Below are 16,805 nucleotides of genomic sequence, written 5' to 3' on the forward strand. Positions count from 1 at the left end.
AGAAAGATGCTAGGTAAGTAGCAGATCACCCAGTTTGGATGGAGTATTGGTAAGACTTCAATGCAAAGCCTTGAAGTCCTAGGCGTTTAACTGTTGTTCTGAAGATGTTGGGGAGTTATTGAAAGATTTTTAAGCTGGGGAGAGAGGTAACTAGTTCTGTATTTTAGTATTATCACCTTTGGCTGCAGAAGGAATATGGACGCGAGGGGGCAAGAGTGGAATTTAGAAGACGCGGCAGGGAGGAAATCAATAGTATCGTTTAGGGGTTGGGGAATGGAGAGAAGGGCAAAACTGCCAGATGTTTAGGCGGTAGCATACACAGAACTCGGTGACAGATGGGCGTGGGGAATAAGGAAGAAGGACTTTACAGTTAGTATAAACACGATGGTGAGGATACCCTTTACAGTGAACTAAAACCACGCAGGAGCTGCAGGGCAGGTCCGCCTCGCGCACCTTGACCCTCGCGTGACGCCGTCCGCGTAGCCCGAGGTTTGGTCCGGGAACGACGCGAGCGCCGCGGTTCCGGTTCCGGTTCCAGTTGTGACTGGAATCTGCACCTGCGGCCACGGGGGGCAGGCCACAGGGAAGCTGCCATGGCGTACTCCACAGTGCAGAGAGTGGCCCTGGCCTCGGGGCTCGTCCTGGCTGTGTCGCTGCTGCTGCCCAAGGCCTTCCTGTCTCGTGGAAAGCGGCAGGAGCCGCCGCCGACTCCCGAAGGTAAGAGCCAGCCACTTCTCCGCAAGCCGCCCGGCGCCCACAGCCCGTACCTAGAGCGCTGCTTGAGCGAGGTGACGCTGGGAGTCTCCGGCCTTCGCCTCGATATCCGCCAAACCCTTCAGAGAGGGCAGGCAAGGCGGCGTTTGGGCGGCTTCCCGGGCAGATCCACCTGCCCCTGGGTCTCCCCGCGGTTCTTCCACAGGAGCGTCTAGGAAGGCATACATGCCTGGACCCCTCTCTGTGACCTCGCACACCGTAGTTTGCTTGCAGACCTTCCGTCTTTCACTCTGGCTTGCTCAGCTCAATTTATCATCATCTGTTCACGCGCTTTGTTTGGGTCCATAGGGTTTCCTTTAGGGTTTGTGTGCTTTGTCGTCCTTTTGTGGAAAATAAAGTCAGTTGGTATCGGTATGGTTAACATTAATTCGTCGTGTAGTTTTTAACTTGATGTTGAGCGCTCCTTTTGTGCTTTTAAAGATATTACTTGGAGATTTTAATAACTCGAGTTTCACTTCCTGAAATACAAACTACTCCATCTCCCTTGCGTAAATATGTTAATCCTTTGTCATTGGCGTGATAGTGAAGTTTAAAAATCGTGTTTTTGAATGCATTTGGGGGGATCTACAGAATCAACGTAAAGGCGTATATACTCTGAAGGCTGGGAGAAGGAACCCAAACAAGTCTCCTTAGGTCATAAAGTTCTGCTGGTAACTTTTTCCTGTAAATCATTCCTGTAACAACCTTGAGAGGTGATTTTAAAGTCTCTTAACGCTTTCTCTAATGTTCAACTCGTTGACTGCTGGACAGCTCCTTTTGAACTGTAATCCTTTTCCCTCTAATTTGTGCTTGTTGGTTGTAGTTCCGTCTTCCTGTGTGCATCGGATTACAAATACTATACATGCATAGCACCAGGCTCCAGCGGTGAAGGGCAGATTGAACACATTATTTTGTTAACAGAATCATTTTAATAGTCTTTATGCTTATAAGACTATATGCTTAGACTAGACTTCTGAAACATCTTTCATATTTGATGTTTTTTGTGTCTTATTGCAAACTTCAAAAGGTTTTACTCACTGTATCCAGTAACACTGTCTGCTTTGAAGAAGAGTAAATTCATGATGATTCTGAGCAGTGAAGATTCTTCTAAAATAATTATTTTATTGGGATGAATTCCCATTATGGTGAATTATCTTGAACAAGTACTGTTGCATGTGAGTGGGAAACGCTTTTCTGAATGTAGTAGAGTCCAGAGTGGAAATGAGACATAGCTTCTTCCCTTGGGAACTCAAGTGCTGGTATTCAATGTTCCCATCTTAGGATCTTTGCACTTTCTGTTCTTTTTATTCCTGAAGTAAGCTCTTCCCTCAGCTTGCTTCTCATCATTTTAGTTTCTGCTCAGATGTAACCTCTTTAGAGAAATCTTCCCTGATGACCTCAGATAAGGTAACTCTCTTTCCTATTCTATTATGCCTTTTTCTTCCATGATAGCACATAATATGTGAGATTAAAATTTCTTATTTGTTTTTTGTTTTTTCCTTCTAGAATGTAACCTTCATAAGGGCAGAGGTTTTATCTTACTCATTTACTATTAGCACCTGACATATAATGGAAAGTCAATAAGAACTTCTAAATGAATCTGTTTAAGATTGTGAAGCTACTAGTATTGTCAATTCTCGTTTTATATTTCAAGTTACTGAAGTATAATAGTCTAGGCAAAAAATTACCTTGAATGATACATGCAGGTAACTGAGGGTGCTGACTGAAAATCCCTCCCCTAGTACATTGACATTTTTAAAGCAATGAATACCAATTATTTTTGTACATAAAATCCAATGAAAGCTGTATATTTTCTGTCTAGAAAAATATGCATATCATTTATATGTACACCTAAAACTTTAGTATCAATTCAGAGAATTCACAGATCTGGAAATCTTGCTTTGAAAAAACGGGCAGTTCTAGTTATTTGGAAATTCTTAAAATTTGTTTCATTGTACTTCCAATTTTGTCTGCTGTGTGTAAAAAAAAAGAAAAACACAATCCCCCTCCTACATGACAGTCTTTAAGAATGTTTTAATGAATATTTATGATATATTCTATCACATAGTACACACACAGTGTACATGCACTGTGCATTTCAAGAAAAAAGAGGCAAATCCCTACCTCAAGGAACCTAAAGTGAGTATAGGAAAACAGACATGGCATCAATTCAAGTCTGCATGGGGAACAATGAAGACACATGTATGTAAAGATTAGTTTTTTTTTTGTTGTTGTTTTAACAAAAGTCTGATAGAGGAGAAAAGTTTTTTTTTAATGTTCTTGAGATCTAATTCACATACGCAATTTGCCTAAAGTGTGTAATTCAGTAGTTTTTAGTATATTCACAGAATTGTGCAGCCATCATCATCACCGGTTTTAGAACATTTCATCATCCCCAAAGATTTCCTATACCTTTTGGCCATAGTTCCCCAACTTCTCTGTCCTTCTTTCTTCAGCCCTGAGCAACCACTAATCTACTTTCTGTCTGTGTTGATTTGCCTATGATATTTTATGACTGACTTTTTAAACCTAGCTAAATGTTTCCAAGATTGATCAGTTTAGCTAGCATATATTGGTATCTCATTACCTCTGACTGAATAATATTCCTTTGTGCGCATACACCACATTTTATCCATTCGTCATTTGATGGACATTTGTTTTTTACCTTTTAGCAATTATGAATAATGCTGCTATTGTTTTACAAATTCATATGTGAACTTATGTTTTCATTTCTCTTGGGTGTATACGTTTGTTTTGTGAGCATTCCAGTGTGACTGGAACTAAGATTAGAATTTCTGGGAGATATGATTACTCTATGTTTAACCTTTTGAGGAGCTGCTAGACTATTGTATCAAAGTATTTTGTATTTTCACCAGCTGTATATGCAGGTTCACATCTTACCAATTATAGGGACCTAGAGTGAATTGAGTGCAGCCATCCTGTCTTAACTTCCATGATTGCCCCTGAGTAACCCTGAACACTTTCCCCTGCATAGTTTCCAGGCATACTATAAATAAATAAAACCATTAGGGTGATATGCAAAAGTTCATGACCAGAATCTGGTATTGTTGGCATGAGAATATGCCTGACATTTTTTATATTAGTTTGAGATAAACTAATCAGGTATATTCCAGCATAGATGAAGTCACTTTTGTCTTGACCTTTATAGAAACCCTCTTCCTCCAACTCAAATCATGGGGACTTACTGGTCTTGCTGCTGCCCTTGGTCATACTTTGGTCAAGTCTCAGATGGCCCTCTTTTTAGTCTTGATCTGTCTTTAATCTCATAGCACCTTACAGCTGTTTTTCATATGTGAGGGTCAGACTTTTCCAGAACAACATTCATTATCTGTCTTTTTAAATTATAGCCACCCTAATGAGTATGAAGTATTGTTTCATTATGCTTTTATTTGTATTTCTCTAATGATTAATGACATTAAGCATCTTCTTGCATGTTTATTTGGTTTTTCTGTAACTTCTCTGGAGAAAAATCTACTCAAGTCATTTGTCCCTTTTTAAAAATTGTGTTACTTGTCTTTTTATCGTTGAGTTGTATGAGTGCTTTATATAGTTTTACATTTTGATTACACTTAATTTATTTATTCCTGTCTTTCGTCAGTTCTTTTAGTATCATATCTTTTTTTTTTTGTGTGTGTGTGTGTGTGTGTGTGTGGTACTGGGGATTGAACTCAGGGCCTTGTGCTTGCAAGGCAAGCACTCTACCAGCTGAGCTATCTCCCCAGCCCTTAGTGTCATATCTAAGACAAATAAATCATTGTCAAATCCAAGATCATGAATATTTATGTTTTCAAGTTTTGTAGTTTATACTTCTGCATTTAAGTCTTTGAGCCTGTTAGTTTTGTATATGATGTAAGAGTTCAGCTTCATGTGGATCATACAGTTGTTCCAGCATCATTTGTTGATATTCTTTTACCATTGAATTGTTTGAGTATCCTTGTTGAAATTCAGTTGACTGTAAATGTGAAATTTTATATCTGGACTCTTAGTTCTGTTCCATTAATCTATATATCTATCCTTACACCAATACTATACCATCTTAATTTTTTAAGCTTTGTAGTGAGTTTTGAAATGATGAAGTATGAGTCTTCCAGTTTTGTTCTTCTTCAAGATTATTTTCACTATTTTGGGTTCTGTGACCCAGCATTTCAGTGTTAATTTTAGGATTATCTTGTTGCTTTCTGGGACGGGAGGTAGGGGATGAAAAAGAAAAAAAGAAAAGAAAAACCAGCTGGGATTTTGATTGATTGTGTTGAATCAGTTTGTAGATAATGCCATCTTATCAATATTAAATCTTTCAATCTATGAACACAGTATTTCTTTTTATTTATTTAGGTCTTTAATTCTTCTTTCAAAGAAGTTTTAGTTTTCATCTTACTTTGTTAAATATATTCCAAAGTGTTTTATTCATTTGATATTATTATAAATTGAATTGTTTTCTTAATTTTATTTTCTGATTGTTCCTTACTAGTATATAGAAACATAACTAATTTTTGTGTATTGATATTATATTCTGCCACATTGCTGAACTTATCCTTTGATCATGATCATGTTGTCTGCAAATAAAGTTTTACTTCTTTCTTTCCAATCTTCATGCCTTTTATTTCTAGAACCTCCAGTATAATGTTGAATGGAAGTATTAAGTGCAAACATTCTGTCTTGTTTCTAATCTTAAGAGGAAAGTTTTCATAGCATTAAGTATACTGTTACGGGGGGGTGATAGCTGCCCTCTATTGGTTGAGGAAATTTGAATTTTGTCAAATGCTTTTTCTGTGTGTAGAAAATTTTGTCAAATGTTTTTCCTGTGGTCATCTGTGGGATGATTATCTGACTTTTTTCCTTTATCCTATTGATATGGCATATTACATTAACAGGTTTTTAGATATTAAACCAATCTTTATTTCCTTGGTTATATTGAGGAGGCAACTCTTAAAGTGCTTTTTGAAATCATCCAGGTAAAGAAGGGCATTCCAGACAGAACAAAACAATAGAGACTTGGAGTAGCCTTAGAGTTGTGAGAACTGAGACCAAAGAAGTTGACAGGAGCCAAATTGTGAAGTTTTTTCCTTTTTTTCTATCACAGTTAAGGCATTTGGATTTCATTCTAAAGGCAGAGGAGGCTGTCATAAGTAGTAAGTAGGAGAGAAACATTCAATCTCATTTTAGAAAGGAACCTGGCAGCAGAGTAGAGGCTGTATCAGGATTTCTACTGGAAGGTTATGGTAGTAGTCTAGATGAGGCACCATGAGCATCTCTAAGTCAGTGTTATTGAGCTCCTCAATTAGTATGCTTATGATAAGTGACAGAAAATTCAGTTTGAGTTGTCTTAAAACAGAAAGGGAATTTACTGTTTTGTGTAAATGAAAATATCCTATGTTAAAACTGTGTGGTGTGGTTAGATCCAGAAATTATCTCAAGGCTCCAACCCTATTTTCTGTGTCTTTGTCACTTCTGGGTTCCTTCTCAAGTTGGCTCCATCCTCTTGTTGCTGTCTCAGGCAATCAGCAGTGGTTCCAAAAGTTCCACACATTACCTCTTCATGTTCCACTGTCCATAGAGAGCCTCTTTTCCTTTAAATCCTCCTTCATTCTACCTATACTCCACCACCTGATTATTCCAGCAAACATATCCATTCATTTTAATTGCTCAAATTAAGTTACTTGCAGTGCTGTGGGTAGAAAGAATATACTGATTAACTCACTCCAGAATTTAGAGTACTTATCAAAGGAAAATACAGGTACTGGAACAAGAGAAGCTATCTGTATTGGTTGGAAGGAAGAAAACAATTTTAAGAGGTATTTTAAAATAGAAGTGAAAGGTGAGGGAGAAGGAAGCATTATGAGCTTTTATTAGGCTTAGGTGAGTAGATAGATGGTGATATCTGTCACCAAAATAGAATGGAGGAAAAGTTGATTTAAGGGGAAAGACTGAGTTCAGGAATTTGAAGACTAATATTATACCACCTTCTTCAGTCTTTTTTCCTGTTAACATCCCTAGTTCCCTCACCCATTCCTCATGACATAGTTGCGATACCCCTCTTAGAAGGGACTTCCAGAATTGCAAATAATAGCAAATGTAAGGCAATTCTCTCATGAAATAGCATTCTATTTTTTCCTCCATGCTCCTTTTAAAAAATTCTGTACTTAATGCTTCCTGGGGTTGCTTTAGATTTTTGGCATTTGCTGACTTTGCCGTAATTTATATTAGAATTCTAACCCATTTTAATAGGAGCTGCTCATCTAGATTTTATCCATTTTTTGTACTATTCTTTTGATATTTTGAAGTTTCTTTATAAAGTTTCCTTGCATTTAATTTTTTTTAGATCTGGCCCAAAATTCTAGCCTCTTGGAATTTTTTCAGAGCATCTGTTGTTACATTTAGTTTCGTTTACCATCTGAGGAAGTAGGACAGAAAATAAATAAAAGGTGAAAAGGTAATAAAAGTCAAGGAAATACAACTTTACCGCTCCATTTGTGTACAATGGAGGAAATACAACTTTCCTCCCCAAGTCACTCTCTAAGTTAGTTCTTCTCCCAGGCCTGTCAGTCCCAAATATCTGGAACATCTATAAATCTTAAGAGTCACTGTAAATTCACTTATGAAAATTACCTTGTATACTATTAGTTAGCCCATACAGTAAATAGATTAAACAAAATGAGATAATGATACTTTAAGAACCTATAATATAGGGTGCTTTCCATTGTTATCTACTGTTCACATAATGGAGACCGTCAGCCTAAGGATCCTGAGAATTCATCATAAACCATTTTGTGATCACCAGACTGATGTCATCCCCACATACCTTCCTCATAGTCACCCCTTACCAAGTTTCCTTTAAAAATAGAGCCTTAGAGCCTCAAAAGCATCTCTTACTCTTGAGATGGCACTTATTCTCCCTTGAGTGTATCTTTGCTTTCCTAAATAAATCTCCATCTGTCTCTCTAACTGCTGTGTCCTTAAATTCATTTCTGTAATGTTTGTCAGGAACTCTACTCCTCCTCAGTTAAGGTTCCTCTCTCTGGGTTCTCCTCCAATCTACTGTAGTGACACATTTTTCTCACCTGTATGCCATTCTTTTTTATTAATTTTTTACTTCAATTGATTATACATGACAGTAGAATGTATTTTGACACATTGTACACAAATGGAGCATAACTTCTCATTCCTCTGACTGTACTTGTGTTGAGTCACACCAGTAGAGTAATCATACACATATATAGGGTAATAATGTCTGTCTCATTCTACTGTCCTTCCATCCCCACCACCCACCCCTCACCCTTCTCCCCTCTGCACAGTCCAAAGTTCCTTCATTTTTCCTTACTATTGATTTTTTTAAAATAATGTTTTGTTAAAGACATTTTTAAACATAAGCAAAAGTGTAGAGAACAGTAAAATGAATACCCTGCTTCACCTTTGATTATGATCAGCATGCCTTCTTAATAGGTCATTCAGATTATTTTTAAAAAGTATGAGTTATTTGAAATTGCTTTGGGGGTCATACCAGTCTACTCATTGAAACTTGTTTTTTTTTGTTGTTGTTGTTGTTCTTTTTTTTTTTTTTTTTTTTTTTTGTGATGGAACTAGGGATTGAACCCAGGACCTTGCACATACTAGGCAAGCCCCAAGCTACATTCCCAGCCCCCACCCCCCTTTTTATTTTTATTTTTGAGACAGGGTCTCCCTAAGTGCTGAAGGCTGCTGGCCTTGAACTTACTGTCTTCTTGCCTCAGCCTTCTAAGTAACTGGGATTATAAGTGTGTGCCACCACACCAGTTTTCATTGAAACTTTTTGTGTAGCCATTCAGCCAGTTAGTCATTTGATTTCTGTATTCCTTCTTATTCTGTCTCTGTGTTCTGCCTGCCTTCCCTTTTTCCCCTTTAGAGCTGGGGTATGGTGGCACATACCTGTAATCCCAACAACTTGGAGCTGAGGCAGGAAGATCACAAGGTCAAGACTAGCCTCAGCAACTTAGACCCTGTCTCAAAATAAAAAATAAACAGGGATGGGGATGTAGCTTAGTGGTAGAGCTCTCCTGGATTCAATTCCCAGTGCCAAAAAAAAAACAAAAAAAAAACACAAAACCAAAAACAAGCAAACAAAAAAACAACCATAGCAATTCTGTTAAAGCATAAGTCAATTTATGGCTTATCTCTCCTGAAAACCTTCCAGTATTTTCCTCGCTCACTCAGATGAAAGAATAACCTTTACGTGACCTAAAAGCCTGTACATAATCCTTTTCCCAGTTCCTTCTACCTTTCTTTCTTTTGCTTTGTCCACGCTGGCTGCCTCCTTGCTGTTTCTTGAATATGCATGCTCCTTCCTCAGAGCCTTTGCATTTACTGTTTCTTCTGCCTGAAATGCTCTTCTTTGGATATCCATATGCCTTTTCCTTCATCTTCTTACCTCTTCACTGAAATGATGTACTTTAATCAGCTTTTTCACTACTGTGACTAAAAGACCCAACCAAAACAATTGTAGAGGAGAAAAAGTTTATTTAAGGGCTCACTGTATCAGAGGTCTCAATCCATAGACAGCTGACTGCATTCCTCAGGGCTCTAGGTGAGGCAGGAGCAACATGGCAGCAGAGTGTGGCAGAGGGAAACAGCTCACATGGTGATCAGGAAGCAGAGAGACAAAGACTTCACTTGCCAGATATAAATATATATGCCAAAGCCATGCCCCTAATGCCCCGCCTCCTATAGCTACACCCTACCTGCCTTCAGTTACCACTCAATTAATCCCATTAGGTGATTAATTCACCAATTGGGTTAAGGCTTTCACAACCCAATCCTTTCTCCCTTCTGAACCCTCTCACATTGTCTCACATGTGAACTTTTGGGGGACACCTCACATCCAAATCATAACATGACATCTCCTGACATCTTCTCTGTGTTCTCTAGCTAAAATCTTAACTTCCTCCAAAATGCCCTATACTTTCTCTCTGCTTTATTTTTTCTCCTTAGTATTTATAAATATCTTTGTTGTCTCTTTTCCCACTTGCATCTTTAAGACAATAAATATTTATTGAACAAATGAAAGAATGAGTGAATTAATGATTACTCACTGCTGGAGAATCATAGCTTCCACTATTAGCATTTGTAAACCATTACCTTATTATTATTATATTCTTTCTGGTTACATAATTTATGTATCCATGTGATAGACTGCTATAAATTCTGTAAATTATATTTGTGAAGAGTTTTAAATGACATGGGAACATGGTATGATACAAGTAGAAAGTAAAGATATATGTTCATTAGAAATATGTCAGCATTTTAACAGCAATTATTTCAAGATCATGGAATTATGGGGAGTTGTTATTTTTTACATATTTCTGTACTTTATCAAATGTTTATAGGTATGCGTTTATTTTATAATCAGAATAAAAATACTGTCTCTTCCCTCCCATATCCACTCCATTCCCCCAAGTGGAAGAATCCTTTCTGACATCTAGTGAAGAGCTACAACATGTATTTACTTCTCCATAATTGCTAGATTCTACCATCTACTTTATACAAACTGGAATGATAGTTATATGTCTTTAGGCTTTCAAGACTTCTCTTGTTACCAACATAGGCTCTTAAAATTTTCTTTTTTTAAACTTTATTTACTTATTTATTTATTTAATGTGTGCTGAGATCGAACCCAGTGCCTTACACATACTTGGCAAGTGGTCTACCACTGAGCCACAACCCCAGCCCAGAATTTTAAGTTCAGTGACTGTATTTGTAAATTTTCCCAGTTAGTAGAAATTATTTAGTGAATAGACTTGAATTTATCTCCTCTAGGACTTTTTTTTTCCTTAGGGTTGACAGTTCTCCCCTATTTAACTCATAGTTGTCTTCTTTGATAGAGGGTATAGAGGTAAGGACTAAGAAGTTCTGCTTTCTCAGCATTATATTTTTTCATGGGTCAAATTGAACTTTTGCTCTGAAATCACTAAAACTACCTCTTTTACTTTTACTGGTCTTTTTTGAAAATCTTAGTTTATTTTGGACCTTGGCCGCCTCATGTAGCTCTTCCAAGTCTTAACACTCTTTTGTGTTGATGATGTGTTTTTTATTCAACTTTTTCTGTCCTTTTACTAGAATTATCTGTACATCTTTTTCCACCCACGCTCTTTCCTATCTGCCTGAGAATTTTTGAAATACCCAATTAGAAGTGCATTTTATGAGTTTCCCTCTTAAGAGTTTTTTGCCATGGAATTGTGTGTCTTGTTTTCAACACTTAACTCTGCCTCCCCAGGCCCTATACCACACAACTCCTACTTTTGTTGCTACAGATACTAAGATGGCATGGTGTTATTCTCTTAAAGTCCTCCTTTCATTTCATCAACCATTTTCTTTGCTCAGAATAGTAGTTCCTCTGCTTACCGAACATACCCACGGTGGAATATAAATATGTCAGCATGCTAAGTCAAAAACTCACCACTTGTTCCGTGGTTAGCTGAATGAGACTTTGAATGGGATAGGAGGTCTTCCAAGGTGACAGTATGCTGCATTTATGTTACGGTTGGCTTCCGGAGAGTCCTGTCCACCACCTGCACTGGTCTGGGAGCCTTTTGTGCTCCCATAATCACATATATTGTCATCCCTCCTGCTGACCCTGCCTGCTCATGTTTTCCAGTGAGCCCCTCACTTTGAACACTTAGAGTTCCTTACTTGCCACTTTCTGGTGGTTTTGTTCCCCTGTCATAGCTCATACTCTTTGGTTAACATGTTGTTATCAAGTGAATCCTGCATTCCTGAGTCTTGATCTCTCTGAGCTATGGAAATACATAAACACTTGTATTTGTGTTCATACCTATTAACACACATGTACATACATCTTTGTTGTCTTAAATTAGCTCCCTATATATTGGCCTATAAGTGCCTGAGAACAAATATATTATTTTGGTGCCTTAACATTTCTTTTCTCCTAGTGAAGCATCAGATCTACTCTGAAGGAATGTTTAAAGGAGAAAGAGATTAGAAAATTATTTTGATTTCAAAAGTTCATTTTCCTCTTTATATATTACGAAAATGAAGTGAAAACAATGGGAGTCAATTTGAGAGGTTGTGAATACATGTAAATTAGGCATTTTTTCAAAAGAATGGGTATGGAGCCCTTTGATCAGTCATCCCCATTGCCAGTTTCTGTTCCAGATATTGCAAAATTTAAAACTAGCAGCATAATGAAGTATAACAAACAACAACAAAACAACTATGTTTAGCCCTGCAGGTGGCTGGATCTTGAGGCAACAGTATAATTCATCCAGTCTAGATCAACAAATACAACATACAAGACCCAAAGTATGCCCTATGGGGGAAACCCAAATATAATTAAAACACTAAACTTTTATTCAAGAAGTACTTAGTTTGTTTTGTCCTCTGGCTGAAGACTACTAGGAACATACCTATAGTTGCACAATTTGGTTTAGTATTTGTTGCAGTAAGGGAAAATGCACACCATTGAGAACCATGGGGCATTTCAGTAAGACAGTGTTAGGGAAAACCTTATAAGATTTAGGCTTCTTAGGTGAGTTTGAGAAAGGTTAGGGCTTTCCTTTGAATTGGAAGCTGTCAGGAAATGGACCAAATTCTGTCACTGGTTCTTTTTTTATGCTTCTTATTAGTGCATTATAGTTATCCATAATAGTTTGACATAATCATACATGCATGGAGTTTAATTTGCTGTTTCACTCCCTGGTGCCATCTCTTTCTGTTACCTCCTCCATCCACCTGTTCTTCCTCTACCTGGGGAGTGGGACAGGAAATGGGAGAAAATGCGGAATGCATTTGACAAAATTACTCTACGTGCATGTATAAATATACTGCCATGAATTCCAGTTTTATGTGTATCTATAAAGCACCAGTTAAATAAATAAATAAATAAATAAATAAATAAATAGAAGGAAGACCAATAAAGGATGAGTATCTTTTTATCTTAATATTTTTTTATTTTTAAAAAATTTTTTTATACATGTATATAGGTTAATAATGTCTGTCTCATTCTACCATTCATCCCATCCCCACAGTCCCACCCCTCCCCTCACTCTCCTCTGCATAATCCAAAGTTCCTTCATTCTTCCCTACCCACCCCCCACTATGGATCAGCATCCGCTTATCAGAGAAAACATTCAGCCTTTGGTTTTCTGGGATGGCTTATTTCACTTAGCATGATATTCTGTAGTTTCACTCTTTTACCTGCAAATGCCATAATTTAATTTTCTTTAAGGCTGAGTAATATTCCATTGTGTATATATACCACATTCATCTATGGAAGGTCATCTAGGTAGATTCCATAGTTTAGCTATTGTGAATTGAGCTGCTGTAAGCATTGATGTGGATGTGTCACTGTTGTATGCTGATTTTAGGTCCTTTTGGTGTAAACTGAGGAGTTGGATAGCTGGGTCAAATGGTGGTTTCATTCCACATTTTCTTAGGAATCTCCATACTGCTATCCAAAGTGGTTGCACCAATCTGCAGTTCAATGAACAATGTATAAATATGCCTATTTCTCCACATCCTCGCCAACACTTACTTTGTTTGTATTCTTGTTTGTAGTTTTGATTTGCATTTCTCTAATTGCAAGACATGATGAACAAACATTTTTTCATGTTTATTGATTGATTGTGTTTCTTCTTCTGTGAAGTATCTGTTCAGTTCCTTAGCCATTTATTGATTGGATTATTTGGGTTTTTTGGTGTTTTTTGAGTGCTTTATATATCCTGGAGATTAGTGTTCTATCTGAGGTGTGTGTGGTAAAGATTTTTTCCCATTCTATAGCCTCTCTCTTCACATTATTGACTGTTTTGTTTGCTGATAAGCTTTTTAGTTTGAATCCATCCCATTTATTGATTCTTGATTTTACTTCTTGTGCTTTAGGGGTCTTGTTAAAGAAGTCAGGTTCTAAGTTGCCTTAATGAAGATGTGGGCCTACCTTTTCTTCTGTTAGGCACAGGTTCTGTTTTCTAGTGCCTAAGTATTTGATCTACTTTGAGTTGATTTTTGTGCAGGGTGAGAGAGGTTTAATTTCACTTTGTTACATATAGATTTCCAGTTTTCCCAGCACTATTTGTTAAATAGGCTATCTTTTCTCCAATGTATATTTTTGGCACCTATGTCTACTGTAAGATAATTGTATTTATGTGGATTTGTCTCTGTGTCTTCTATTTTGTACCATTGATCTACTTGTCTATTTTGGTGCCAATACCATGCCATTTTTCTTACTATTGCTCTGTAGTACAGTTTAAGGTCTGATAGTGTGATGCCTCCTGCTTCACTCTTCTTACTAAGGATTGCCCAGGCTATTCTGGGTTTCGTATTTTAAATGAATTTCATGATTGCTTTTTCTATGAATAACATTCTATGAAGAATGTCATTGGGATTTCAATGAGAATTTCAGTGAATCTGTAGAAAACTTTTGGTAGTATGGCAATTTTTTTTTTGTTTTTGTTTTTTTGTTTTTTTTAATTGTAAACAAATGGGATACATGTTGTTTCTCTGTTTGTACATGGCGTAAAGGCATACCATTTGTGTAATCATAAATTTACATAGGGTAATGTTGTTTGATTCATTCTGTTATTTTTTTCCCTTCCCCCCCACCCCTCCCACCCCTCTTTTCCCTCTATACAGTCCTTCCTTCCTCCATTCTTGCCCCCCTCCCTAACCCAACTCTAACCCTAACACTAACCCCTCCCACCCCCCATTATGTGTCATCATCCACTTATTAGCGATATCATTCATCCTTTGGTTTTTTGAGATTGGCTTATCTCACTTAGCATGATATTCTCCAATTTCATCCATTTGCCTGCAAATTCCATAATTTTATCATTCTTTATGGCTGAGTAATATTCCATTGTATATATATGCCACAGTTTCTTTATCCATTCATCAATTGAAGGACATCTAGGTTGGTTCCACAATCTGGCTATTGTGAACTGAGCAGCTGTGAACATTGATGTGGCTGTATCTCTGTAATATGCTGATTTTAAGTCCTTTGGGTATAGGCCAAGGAGTGGGATAGCTGGGTCAAATGGTGGTTCCATTCCAAGTTTTCTAAGGAGTCTCCACACTGCTTTCCAGAGTGGCTGCACTAATTTGCAGCCCCACCAGCAATGTATGAGTGTACCTTTCTCCCCACATCCTCTCCAACACCTGTTGTTGCTTGTGTTCTTGATAATCGTCATTCTAATTGGGGTGAGATGGAATCTTAGGGTGGTTTTGATTTGCATTTCTCTTATTACTAGAGATGTTGAACATTTTTCCATATGTTTGTTGATTGCTTATAGATCTTCTTCTGTGAGGTATCTATTCATTTCCTTAGCCCATTTGTCGATTGGATTATTTGCATTCTTGGTGTAGAGTTTTTTGAGTTCTTTATAGATTCTGGAGATTAGTGCTCTATCTGAAGTATGATTGGCAAAGATTTTCTCCCACTCTGTAGGCTCTTTCTTCGCATTGCTGATACTTTCCTTTGTTGAGAGAAAGCTTTTTAGTTTGAATCTATCCCAGTTATTGATTCTTGCTTTTATTTCTTGTGCTATGGGAGTCCTGTTGAGGAAGTCTGGTCCTAAGCTGACATGTTGAAGCTCTGGACCTACTTTATCTTCTATAAGATGCACGGTCTCTGGTCTGATTCCGAGGTCCTTAATCCATTTTGAGTTTAGTTTTGTGCATGGTGAGAGATATGGGTTTAGTTTCATTCTGTTGCATATGGATTTCCAATTCTCCCAGCACCATTTGTTGAAGAGGCTATCTTTTCTCCATTGCATATTTTTGGCCCCTTTATCTAGTATGAGAAAATTGTATTTATTTGAGTTTGTGTCCGTGTCCTCTATTCTGTACCATTGATCCACCTTTCTATTTTGGTATCAATACCATGCCGTTTTTGTTACTATTGCTTTGAGTAGAGTTGAAGATCTGGTATTGCAATACCCCCTGCTTCACTCTTTCTGCCAAGGATTGCTTTAGCTATTCTGGTTTTTTTATTCTTCCAGATGAATTTCATAATTTCTTGCTCTATTTCTGTAAGGTACATCATTGGGATTTTAATTGGAATTGCATTGAATCTGTATAGCACTTTTGGTAGTATGGCCATTTTGACAATATTAATTCTGCCTATCCAAGAGCATGGTAGTTCTTTCCATCTTCCAAGATCTTCAGTTCTTTATTTAGTGTTCTGTAGTTTTCATTGTTGAGGTCATTCACCTCTTTTGTTAGATTGATTCCCAGGTGTTTTATTTTTTTTTTGAGGCTATTTTGAATGGGATAGTTTTCCTATTGCAGTGGATTTGTCGCTTATGTATAGAAATGCATTTGTTTTATGGGTATTGATTTTATATCCTGCTACTTTGCTGAATTCATTTGTGAGTTCTGGAAGTTTTCTGGCGGAACTTTTTGGACCTTCTAACTATAGAATCTTGTCATCAGCAAATAGTGATAGTTTGAGTTCTTCTTTTCCTATTCATATCCCTTTAATTTCTTTCATTTGTCTCATTGCTCTGGCTAGGGTTTCAAGGGCGATGTCGAATAGAAATGGAGAAAGAGGGCGTCCCTGTCTTCTTCCAGTTTTTAGGGGGAATGCTTTCAATTTTTCTCCATTTAGAATGATGTTGGCCATGGGCTTAACATAGATAACTTTTTACAATGTTGAGGTATGTTCCTACTATCCCTAGTTTTTCTGGTGTTTGGAACATGAAGAGGTGCTGTATTTTGTCAAATGCCTTCTCTGCATCTACTGAGATAATCATATGATTCTTGTCCTTAAAATCTTTTGATGTGATGTATTACGTTTATTGATTTCCATATGTTGAACCAACCTTGCATTCCAGTGATGAACCCCATTTGATCATGGTGCATTATCTTTTTAATATGTTTTTATATGTGATTTGTGCTGGGGTCCAGCCCTAGTAGGGGGTTGGGGGGTCCTAGGTGGATGGGAGGCATCAGTGTGGTGGAGAAACAGCATCCAGAGACACCAAGTGTTCTGAGGCTGAATCTGAATCTTTATTTTTCTGCCAGCCTTTTTATAGATATTTTTCTTTAGTAAT

The 16,805-nt window shown here is 37.4% G+C and overlaps 1 protein-coding gene across 3 annotated transcripts in view; it reads left to right on the plus strand.

Moving 5' to 3' along the window:
- The first annotated feature begins 502 nt into the window (after positions 1-502).
- Positions 503-16,805, plus strand: part of Ric3 (RIC3 acetylcholine receptor chaperone) — a 61,058-nt gene continuing 44,755 nt past the window's right edge. For all 3 annotated transcript variants that reach the window (XM_047519001.1, XM_047519002.1, XM_047519005.1), the window contains exon 1: positions 503-717. In XM_047519001.1, the coding sequence (XP_047374957.1) occupies positions 594-717 (124 nt within the window). In that variant the 5' untranslated portion in view covers positions 503-593. The remainder of the gene's footprint in view (positions 718-16,805) is intronic.

This window comes from Sciurus carolinensis, chromosome 11 (assembly GCF_902686445.1).
Source record: "Sciurus carolinensis chromosome 11, mSciCar1.2, whole genome shotgun sequence".
Lineage (NCBI taxonomy): Eukaryota > Metazoa > Chordata > Mammalia > Rodentia > Sciuridae > Sciurus > Sciurus carolinensis.